General features: G+C 45.1%; 1 protein-coding gene across 3 annotated transcripts in view; it reads right to left on the minus strand.

Annotated features, from left to right (window-relative positions):
- The window catches only part of LOC144949313 (BDNF/NT-3 growth factors receptor-like), a 283,555-nt gene that overhangs the window by 205,177 nt on the left and 65,992 nt on the right, over nucleotides 1-12,386 (minus strand). For all 3 annotated transcript variants that reach the window (XM_078879268.1, XM_078879269.1, XM_078879267.1), the window contains exon 2: nucleotides 96-173. In XM_078879268.1, the coding sequence (XP_078735394.1) occupies nucleotides 96-173 (78 nt within the window). The remainder of the gene's footprint in view (nucleotides 1-95; nucleotides 174-12,386) is intronic.

A 12,386-nucleotide genomic window follows, 5' to 3' on the forward strand; every position in this document is an offset into this window, starting at 1 on the left:
AGGGCAATGCCACTATGAGAGCAATTTTTAGCGAGGTCATTGGCGGTTCATCTGTGGTCAGCAGCGAGTCACGTGCACACGGCTCTCGCACTCACAGGTTGTGCAGGTTGATGTAGTACTCGGCATCGATGTCGTTGATGCTTTGGAGCGACGTCACTTGCTTTTCAATCAATCTGCGGGAATAGATGGGACACCGCGCACCACCGGACGTGTCATTGCCACCTCGAGTACAAACTCCGCGCACCCGCACACTCTTGGCCAAAAATGTTGAACGGTGTTTGATTTTTTTTTCCTCGTTCTTCTATTTATCGAATATATACCAACACCACCACTACCGATTTTCTCGAATGTAATATCGGCAAAAGTAACGCAGCCCTTTGCGCTCGTCTTGCTGTCCTTCCCCCCCCGCACCTCCCAATTAACACGCTTTGCTTCGTACGGTGCGGAAGAAGCTCAACATACATGCATACAGCATACATGCATACAACATACATGCATACAGCATACATGCATACAACATAGTACACTAATCTAGGGACAGGCTTAAGGACATTCTGCTGCGTAGGCAGCTGCTGTTCGTACAGCCTCGCATCTGCTGTGCACCGCCGTGTACCCTCAGAGCTCTCGTAAGTGTATCGTCGTCATCAGCCATCATCTATCTACTGCTGGATGAAGCCCCCTCCCTCCAACCCCCCCCCCAACCGCAAGCCGTCATCATCTCTCACGATATTCCACCACGCCCCCCGCACGACCCCCCCACGCCCCCCCACCCCAACTCCACGACCCCCCACCCACGTCCCCCCCACTTCACGCTCCCCCCCCACTCCACACCACGCCCCCCCCACCCACGTCCCCCCCACTCCACGTCCCCCCACTCCACATCCCCCCCACTCCACTCCACGCCCCCCCCCCACCCACGTCCCCCCCCCCCACTTCACGCCCCCCCACCCACGTCCCCCCCACTCCACGTCCCCACACTTTACATCCCCCCCACTCCACTCCACGCCCCCCCACCCCACGTCCCCCCCCCCCACTCCACATCCCCCCACCACCCCACGCCCCACCCCCCCACCACATGCCCCCCCCCCACCCCGTCACCCCCGCTTTGCAGTCCGTACGGAGCTCGAATATTTAAAGTTGTTGCTGGTGGCTTGAAGTGGCAAAATTTTAAATTTTTTTGTTGGCTAATCGCATCGCAAAGGGGGCCCGCCACGTAGCCAGCCCTTTGTACAACGGTGAGGCTGCACGGCAGCTCCGGCGACATGGACTGTTTCTTAAAAAGTAAACGCACGTTCATCACTCGCAAAGAAATCAAATGAATCGCACCCACGTCAATTACCAACAAAAGAAAACAGTCCTCCAGACTTTGTAAAGATGTGTATACACACATATACTGGGTGCATGATTACACTCTGCGCAGATTATTAAAACGTGATCACTCACACAAATTGACCCAGTAAAAATTGGGTCAGTTTGTGCACATTTTCTAAAATATGTATGCCCGTACAAACGTGCTCATTTTTGCAAGTGTGTATATTCACAATTTTTTATGATGCGCAAAACTGCATGCAACTTGTTGCAACTGGCTTTATTCATCCATCAACATATCATCCACATTGCCCGTTGTTTATCCACTGCCCGATGAAGACCTCCCCGAGCCTCCACCGTCCACCGTGGCCTTGCGGTGCCACGATCCATCATCTTCCATCCAGGCAACTCAGCAGCTCATCTCATCGCTCCCAACCTTCGCGGCTGTCATCCATCTCAAGCGCATTCCCTCCTTCGGCTGCCATTCCCCCACCAGTCTCGTCCAGCGGCCTTCAGCCTTTCGCACCAGACGAGACCTGCCCAAGACCCAACATCGCAGCCGTCTCTCCCTCTTCTCAAGCTCTGCAAATAATGCGCTGGAGTTCCTTTCGTACGTCGATGAAAAATAAAAGGTAAAAAAAAATTAATCACGACGTTTCGATTGCAACACAAGCAATCATCATCAGGTGTGACAACCACAGCAAGAAATTTTACTGAAGTAAACGTCGTGGAAAAAGTTATTTATTTATTTTCTTTTATTATTTATTTTATTTTCCTACGTGACTTGACCGAAATAACCAAGAGTATGGATCCTTGCAGTCACGAAAACTTCAAATCTAGAATGGGTCTGTCGCCAGAAAGTTTTGAGACATGCGTACATTTGAACTTCTTTCGCACCGCACGTGGCCAGCCACGCTCATTGGACGTTCGTGGCCTTAACATCACCAAATCGGATTTACTGGAAGCGTCTTCTCACTTAACCTTGGTATGGGTAACTCTAGCGAGAGTGCGAACCCCTTTGCTTGACTCGCGTCTGAAATATATTTGGACCACTCTCTGCAACAACAACAACAACAATCTCAGCGTAACAGTTCCACCCTTGCGAATGGCTTTTCATCACTTCTAAATGTGTTTTATTTAGGCCTTGGTTTGTCACGGCTTGGACGACTGCATCAATTTCACTGAACCGAATGTCTTTTTCATACCCTACAAAGGCTGTGGCCATAATGGTATTTGATATTCATTAGGGGTTTTTGTTGTTGCTAGAATTCGGCTTATTCTCACGGTTAGTTGCGTTGTAAATTTTTCATTATCGCCTTCACAGTGGTCTTCGGGAACAATTTATATTCGTGTGATAAGAGTCTAATGAGTCTATATGTCATGTTTTTTTTTAAATACAAGAATGATTGAGGCATCATTGCATCGTTGCACTATTTCATTTCAGTATAAACAAATCGGTCTGATAATTGCATTGCAACAGCTGGTCCAGCCTTTGTTTGACGACGGCCACGGTTATTAATCTGGTCTTGGAACTTTTCACTCGTGTTCATGCTGCGAAGGACTCTTTACTTTTTCAAGTGTGACATTCAGAACATCATCATCCTTATCTGAAAAGGAATCTGTCTCCTGTGCTATTTGAATATTTTGCTATCGAGATTTGCATACGTTTCCTCCACGAGTTTAATGATTCTGTCATGCTTTATGCTTGAATCTTGCCCGATTTGGGTGACCATTTGCGATGTATCAATCATAAACATAATGTCCCACTGCTTTTATTATGCACCCATTTTTTATTTTGACATCGTCTGTCACTTTGTGCGCCGTGTTCCTACGATGTCCACGCTCATTCTCGCCACCCCTGATGGCGTTACAGAGTTCCGTGTGTTCTATCGTTCGCTTGCCATTTTCGTCAATATTATCGTACGTGCCCCACGTTTCTTCATCAGGCTAACTAGCCTCATGTTCCGTTTATTGTTTTAACGTCATCACTCGCCGCCCGTTTCGTCGCTTTGTTTCTCAAGGCACTTTCATCTGCTGCTTAGGATCGGCCTAAATTATTCCACCATACCGGCTGAAGAGTTGACCCGCGACGTTCACGGTTTTATTTCTGTAATTAGTGCTGTCCTTCCCCTATTTTAAGTCATCCAGGTTTTGCTGCGGGGAAACGTATAAGTAAATTAACGGGGAAGCTAAAGTTATCATTTTATTCAGAAAACAGGAACGTGATTTTTTTGTCACACTGAGAGAAAAAAAGAATACACAATATAGTCTGACTGACCTTACTCACGATGTAGGTCTATTGCCCGAAATGTCACCGACTACTTATACATTTTTTAAGCAACACTTATAATGAGTGTGTTGCGTTTGTTGTTGTTGTTGTTAGAAACTGCGTTTGGGAACCACTGCCAGTGCAGCAGCAACGGCAGCATCCCCAAATTAATTGCTTAAATGTTCAGGAATTTTTTGAAGTTCACAGAGAGATTGTCCAAAATAATCTCGGTTGGCCAAGTTGGGGAATTGGGTGAATGATATCGTATTGAGAAATAGCAACGTTCGATGGTAGGACGTTAGGCTTTTGGTATCAAGCCAGGAGCTTTGGGAGATGCGAAGTGAATTTTAAAGATGTCTCCAGGAAACCGGTAGCAGAGGACTGAGTATCTAAAGACTTCTAGATTTGAAGCTTTCGTGACTGCAAGGATTCATATTTTAAGGTTTTCGGTAAAGTCACGTAGGTAAAACGTTAAAATTTAAATTAATAAAAGTAAAATAAAAATACAATAAAAATCACGACGTTTCGGAGGCAACACAAGCTTCTGTCTTCAGGTGGAACCGTCACAGCACGATAGCTGTATCAAGTAAGACTTTCTTGATACAGCTATCGTGCTAAAGTCACGTAGGTAAAACATTAAAATTAATAATTTCCACCTGAAGACGGAAGCTTGTGTTGCCTCCGAAACGTCGTGATTTTTATTTTATTTTTATTTTACTTTTATTAATTTTAATTTTTATGTTTTACCTACGTGACTTTACCGAAAACCTTAGAATATCTAAAGACTGTTAAGCTATTTTCTTGTTTTAGCAGGTAAGGGCCTACTGAGGCTATATACTGGAGCTGTTATATCAGAAGAGACCTGCCAATCACAAATGACAGCTCAACAAAATGGCTTATTGTAATGTGGATGCCACTGTGGCGAGATGTTAACTACCTCGCCTGGTATACAGGAGGTCGTGGGTTCGATCCCGATCCCGATCCCGACCCCGACCCTGACACCTGCTGCATATCTGGAGTTTGCGTGTCTCTCTCTCCCTGTGGCCGCGTTGGTTTTTTCCCAGGTCCTCCGGTTTTTCCGTCCACATTTAGAGTCAACGTGCGTTTATTATATATATATTTGGCTGCTGCGATACATTTCCACATGACGATAAGAAATTTCGTTGAGCTATCATTTGTGATAGCCAGGTCGCTTCTGGAAAAAAAGAGCTACATATCCTCAGTGGGCCCTTACCTGTTAAAAAATGAAAAATAATAGTTTAATCGTTTTTAGATGTTAAATTTCGATTTAAAGCTTTCGTGACTGCAGGGATTCATTTTCTTGGTTCTTTCGGTAAAGTCATGTAGAAGGGAAATAATAAAATAATAAAAATAAAACATAATAAAATAATTCTCACGACGTTTCGGCCACAACGCAAGCAGCCGTCCTCAGGTGAAGAACAGGTCTGTCGGAAAGACGACAGACCTGTTCGGAAAGACGACAGACCTGTTCTTCACCTGAGGACGGCTGCTTGCGTTGTGGACGAAAAGTCGTGAGAATGATTTTATTATGTTTTATTTGTATTATTTTATTATTTCCGTTCTACGTGACTTTACCAAAAGAACCAAGAAGACGTTTTTAGATGCTCCGTCGTTTCAAGTAGAGCCCCCTTCCACCACATTCATTCGAACTGTCACACGTGAAGTATACACGATGGCAAACCACCGTCTAGGACACAAAGCTGCTACTGCTACGCGGGCAAAAACAACAAGTCGTTCATTCTCGTAAGCAAACTCTACAGAGAGCTTAGCGCAGCTTAGCCCGTTAAAAAAAGCGTTCAATAAAATTAACCAAGGTGACTGTTGTAAACAAACCGTGCGCAGATTAACGATGCCAGCTTAAACAATAATATTCAATCAGACAGACTCGTCTAGCAAACATGTATTCCACTTAATACTGTGTAGTGTGTGCAAAGTAGGGTGTTAATAAAGTGCTGCTTGCAATGTTTACCGTTTGCCATGAAGGACTGGAGGCTGCCCTATAGGGAGATGGAACGATGGAATGAGCTCGTGTGCAGGTGCCAGGAGGATTTATTGTGATCTTTGAGGCCTTCATCCAGCAGTGGATTGACCATGGCTGCTGCTGCTGATTATGACGATGATGATAAATTGGCATCGTGGAAAACGTTACCCTCTTTGGAATTCGTTTTTTTTCATCGTAATGATGGCAGTTGGGGGAGGCCTTCGTCCAGCAGTGAATCGACCATGGCTTACGATGCGGGAGAACATAACGACATCGGCCATTTCACATTCATTGTTTTTATTTTAGCTCTGCATTCATGTCGCCAAAGAACCTCATAAATATTCCAACTTGGCCATAGATTACATCACAGAGCGATCAATGCTTGTGGCTGAGTGTGTGTCTCTTTGAAATATGGTTGGGCTGATAATTCCGCAACTTGTTATTGCCAATATTTGCATGCCAGGTTTGATTAAATGTGCAGCCTTCCGTGCGTATTCATATTTCTCAATATCGGTGTGACTTATTCAATACCGTTACCATTGTTCACATTAATAATGATGATTAGACTTTAAAAGTCTAAAGTGCCTTTCACCCAGAGGTCACAAGGAGCTGTACAAAACATAACAACAGCAGCCGCCATTCGCCACCCTGCGGCGGTGACGTCACCACGGCGATTGTGCCAGGCTAGGTGCACACAAATATACATTTCGGGAGAAAAAAAACATTAAAAAATAATAAGCGCGAATAAAGCGGGCTATAATTGGAATAAAGTTAGGAAGTCAGCAAGCCTCCGCCACGACCTGACATTCGTGGAGGTTTGTTTGACCATACTTCACCACGACGGTCAGTACGACGGGCCGACGAAGAGCGATGTGTTCCTCTGGCCACTGCCGCTTTCCCCGCAGTAGCCAGGGATTGAACTCGTGTCGCTCTGTCCATAGCACAGCGCAACAATCACCGAGACCAGCAACTCCACCAAATCTCCCATCGAATATACATGTACACGGTGTCACGACGGAATTGCTCGCATTAACCATTAGGTCCCACGAAAAACGTGTTGTCTTTTTTTTTTGCACGACGCTGCTAACAGCGTGTAGATCTGCATCGGCACTGATTAACATTGCTCGTTGGCATTTGGCCACCGCGAAATCCCAAAGGCGTGATAGTTACGGCAGCTGCTTCGGGTTGCAGACGGGTCACGGGTTCGATTCCCAGTTCGGACCACTGCTCGTTTCCCTTTCATTTGAAACAATTAGGGACCAACCTGTCCATCTGTCCGGCGATTTGCACTACAGAAGAGGGCCATGGGTTCTTTAGTTTTTTTTTTCTTGGCAACATCGTCGTCTTTCTCTCAGTGGGGATTTTGTGCCACCTGCTCTGGGTGAAAAAGTGGTCACCTGATTTTAATTAAAAACACCACAAAAAACAAGGGGATAATCTACGTGCATATATATATACAACCTAAGAAGAAACTTTTTTTTGTATTTTACCAGGTAAGGCTCCACTGAGCTATATGGCTATTTTTCAGAAGCGAACTGGCTATCAAAAATTATAGCCCAATTAAGTGGCTTATCATGTGGACATGTATAGCAGCCAATTAATCTCAACGCATGTTTCTAAATGTGGAAGGAAAAACCGGAGGACCTGGAGAAAAATTGCCACGTGACCATGGGGAGAGAGATAAGCAACCCCCAAAAATACAGCAGGCGTCAGGGTCTGGATCGAACCCACGACCTCCTGTATATCAGGCAAGGTAGTTAACATCTCCTAGCCACTATGGCACGCGACGCACATCCACCCTTTGCTACCCGTTCCCTGAAATTCCCTCCGCATCTCCCAAAGCGTCTGACTGGATATCAAACCGTAACAACCTATCGTGAAACGTTTGCTATTTCTCAATTTGATAGCATTCACCCAACTCCCCAACTTGACCAATCGAGATAATCTAGGACACTCTTTCTGTAAACCTGAACATTTCCTGAATGAAATTTCGATTTAAAGCTTTCGTGACTGCATGGATTCATCTTCTTGGTTCTTTCGGTAAAGTCACGTAGAAGGGAAATAATGAAATAATAAAAGCATAATAAAAGTAATACTTTATTATTTTATTATGTTTAATTATTTTTATTTCATGATTTCCATTCTACGTGACTTTATGTTTTCTTTATATTATTATTTTATTATACAATTTACGTGCGGATGCTGCTGTTGCTGATGCCCTGGCTGTTGTCCCCAAACGCGTATATTCATATACAAGTTTTACTACCCAGCTTCGCCCGAGAATTCGATTCTTGTCTTGGATTAATACACGACCTACACGGAGGGTGGGGGGGGGGGGTGCGTGACGTCAGCAAGGCACACTGCGTGACGCTGCCGCATGCGGGTGACATCACAGGTGTGACGTCACCACTCACCTGCCGTGCAAAATATATCCATTATTGCGCCCCCCCCCCCCCCGCAAAACAAAAGTCTATTTTTATACTGTTTGCATTGTGTACAGTCTGGAAACTACCCACATGCCAAATTTCAAGTTTGTTGCATGTCGGGAAGTATGCTAAACATTTCGAACAGACACACGTTCACAAATGTCCCTTTTACATATATAGATACATGGTATACATGGTATTACAGGGGGATTCGAAAATGAATATACCGTAAAAAAAGTGTAATAGTTCTATTGTTATTCGAGATACTGACATTAACTTGCCATGGATATATGCATTAGACGTGTAAGTTTTAGTGTGTTGTGAGTATTGATTTCTACTTTCTTTCTGTTTCAGGAGAAACCTCATTTTCTGACATAATGACAAGTCTGCCCGACCTGACGTCATTAGATTTTTATAATAAAGTCTTACACTAGCACACCAAGGGGACCTTCAAGGAAATGTTTGCTCGGAGGTTGAACGCCGAATTAGATTGATTGTAGCGAATCATTGATTAGAGAAAATTATTGATTATTTGTGAACGAAGGACAACATATGTAGGAATGTATTAACCATTCGAGAGTATCTAACCAATGCTATAACTTTAGGGCTACGAGTGACTGTAGGGGTATGAGTGACTGTAGGAACATTAGTGACTAGGGGTATGAGTGACTCAAGGGGTATTAGTGAGTGTAAGAACATTAGTGACTGTAGGAGCATTAGTGACTAGTGGTATGAGTGACTGTAGGAACATTAGTGACTCAGGGGTATGAGTGACTCAAGGGGTATTGGTGAACAGACGTACAAAAGACGAATCCATTCCCGTCATTCTAAAAGTTTGCCGGGGAACAAGTACGAGACGAATAGAATAAGAAGACAGAAAAAACCAGACGGATTCCCGAAGCCACCTTCAAACGCTCGCAGTTGCCGCGTTCGCAACGTGAATTATTGATGCGCACAAATGAAACTTCGCAGCGCGACAGCTTTGGCACAAGACAAAACTGTGGGGCTCATTACAATGTTTCGCTCAACTACCTGATGCGTCATTACACACATTACTAAATCCATATATGACTAAATACATATCCACTTTTTGTTTCGTTCAAAGCCACTCACAATTCGCGTGCTTCCCCGGCACGCGCACCTCAGATCGCAGCGCGGCCGTGACGCGGCCCGGCGGCACCGCGTGGCAGCAGTTCGCGGTTCTGCACGCAGCGGCAACCCCCGGTTAATACTTGCGGCGGGGGCCACACTAACCTTCGAGATACGACGCGCCACCTGCTTCACAGTCGACCCCGTCGTGACCCCGTGACGACGACGTCGTTCGCGAAGAGGGCATTGCCGTCGTGCGCCGGTCGGCCGGCCGGTCGTCACGGTCCCACATTTGCCAAACTCAAAAAATGAAAACCAATTTCGGGAAATGACTGATACGCGACCGAATACGTAGAAGCCATCATCGCCACCCCCGCCTACTGGTAGACAAATTCCGCGGGTCACTCGTGCAAATGAGAGACTCATCCCGTGGCCTCTTGCATCCGCACCGGTAAATGGTATCAACTTGAAACATGCACACAGTGAAAAATGCAGTCTCTCTCTCTGCGATGTATTACGAAAAAACCCATTGCACACCATAGGAAGACAGAATTTGGAATGGCAAATTTGAATGAAATCGATAATGATAGGGCCGATTTCATTACGATGTACTCCATATATATATGTACGGCACATGCTATCAAACATTATTTGTTACGCTTCCCTTTATTACCAAAGGGGACTGTGACTAAATGATGCGCACCCATTACTTCCCTGTTTCTGCTTATCGAACGTACGGTATAAATTAAGAGATGGTTGGACGTAGTTTTTTTTTTCCACCAATGAGACACTTTAATTCTAGATTTGTCCCACCTGATGACGGACGCTTGTGTTGCGCCCGAAACGTCGTGATTTATTATTTTATTTCTATTATTTCTATGAGTTTATTATTTATTTGTATTATTTATTTTTACCGACGTGACTTTACCGAAAAAACCTAAGAGTAGAAACTTTAATGTTCTCGTACCGACGTTCTATTTAATATGGACTCCCGTGGGTAGTACGGGTTCCGTTTGTTCTTTAATTTACCGTGATTCACGGCGTCGTCCACGGAGCAGTGGATGCTGCGAATAAAAGTAATATTGTAGAAAACTTTTTTTAAAATCACGCTTTAATGAAATGTTCCGTACTAGTAATGGAAGAACTCCACGACTCCGGGAAGTGGCCCCGAGGCTTGCCACAACGTAAGAGACCGTGGTCAATGACAGCCAACGTCAGTTGACCGTGGACAATTAGAGCCAAGCCGAAACATAACATAAATAAGAATGTAAAAAAATATATTTTTATTTTTAATGATAGAATATAGTATTGTCATCAGTATGACATAAGTATACCACGTTTGCAGTCGATACCACATTGGGAAGTGGGTTAAAATTGAGTTACAAGATTTGAGGATACAACAACAACGACAACAACAACAGACAGAGTGAGTTAAATAAAAGCGTGTAATAATAACAATAGGTTCGTGTGCGGGCGCTCGGTTGGGTAGTTACCAGGCCGTGTGGGGACATTTACATATTAGCAGCCAAACAACTCTAAACGCAGTTGGATGTCGGGGAGAACATGGAAACTCCAAATTTACAGGCGTCAGGGTCGGGATCGAACCCACGATCTCTTGCATACCAGGCGAAGTAGTGAACATCTGGCCACCGTGGCAACCCCGAAGCAGTGCGGATGGCCTTCATCCAGTAGTGGGTCTAACATCGCTGATGCTTATATTCACATTAGATGCATTTACTTCCTGGCTGCATGGGTAGAGCGGAGGCACGGAGATTGCTGGGTATTCTTCGTGCACCGTGTTGACCATCGTGCTGAAGCATGGTCAAACAATGCCCATGAACAACACGAGGAGCCGTGCCCTAAGGTTACGAGGCGAATCGGGGCGACTGCCCCGGACCCCACGCTTTGGGGGGCCCCCTTCGCTTCGACGTCGCGGTGGCAGATGTCATATATCCGGTTTGGTTTGCCCCGGGCCACCACCCCCCAAGCACCTCTTCTATGGTAGGCCCTGACAACGTGACCACGCCAAACAAACAACTGCAAATTGTCGCGATGAAAATAAAACAAATATTACGACTAAAATATCACGTTGGATAATTGTACCTTTTAATTCTATAATTACACAGGCTGGTCCAAAAAAAAAGTTACTCTTCATCATTCAATTATTGGAAGTAATACGCCGTGGGTGGAATGTTGAGGGCTCTGTGGAAGCTTGTGTGTTCTTGAACAAATCATACAACGGGAGCATTGGGGACGCGGTCACGCACCTGAGATTCCTGCTAGTGGTAGTGGCTGCGCACGCGGCTACCGGTAATCCGGCAAAGGTTGGTGGTTCACTCGCACAAATGCTGTGAATCTCCCTTGCCTTTGGCGTCGAGGAGGAGCCGTATAATACGCCTGGCTCGCCAGAAGCAGGCGGCACAGCAAAGTTCGGACTTTTCGATTTAAAGCTTTCGTGACTGCAGGGATTCATCTTCTTGGTTCTTTCGGTAAAGTCACGTAGAAGGGAAAGAATAAAAAAAAACATAATAAAATACAATTCTCACGACGTTTCGGCCACAACGCAAGCAGTCGTCCTCAGGTGAAGAACAGGTCTGTCGGAAAGACAGCGTCTGAATGAACACTACCAAGCTTGGCAGCGTATATTTAAGCTGGGTTAGAGGAGGAAGGGAAGTAGTGACTAATCCCATATCTGCATTTCCCATAAATATTCTAAATTCCTCGGTTGATATGCAAATTCCTTTGTCAAGGTGCCCTTCCTCCTCTAACCCAGCTTAAATATACGCTGCCAAGCTTGGTGGTGTTCATTCAGACGCTGTCTTTCCGACAGACCTGTTCTTCACCTGAGGACGGCTGCTTGCGTTGTGGCCGAAACGTCGTGAGAATTGTATTTTATTATGTTTTATTTTTATTATTTTATTATTTCCCTTCTACGTGACTTTACCGAAAGAACCAAGAAGAAAAAAAGTTCGGACTGATATGATCTCCTCCCCTCTGTGTGGGATAGAGCGTTGCCCCCTCGCACGCGTCGATTTTCCTCCGGGTGCGGCGGTTTCCTCCCGAAACTTGTCAACAACTTTGGCTGAAAACACCTTAACGTGTAGAGGATCGCAGACCTTGGACGATGGTTTGTAGCACCGGCTCGTCACACGCCTGGCTGATGCTGCCTTCCAGCTCGCTTGTCCCTAGCCCCTCGGCGATTGTATTATTTTAGGTTAATGTACGTAATAATAAAATGCATCGCATGGGGAAAATAAAGTTATCACAGGTCAAGCTCATTCAAAATGACACG

The sequence above is a fragment of the Lampetra fluviatilis genome, chromosome 53 (assembly GCF_964198595.1).
Source record: "Lampetra fluviatilis chromosome 53, kcLamFluv1.1, whole genome shotgun sequence".
Classification (NCBI taxonomy): Eukaryota; Metazoa; Chordata; class Hyperoartia; order Petromyzontiformes; family Petromyzontidae; genus Lampetra; species Lampetra fluviatilis.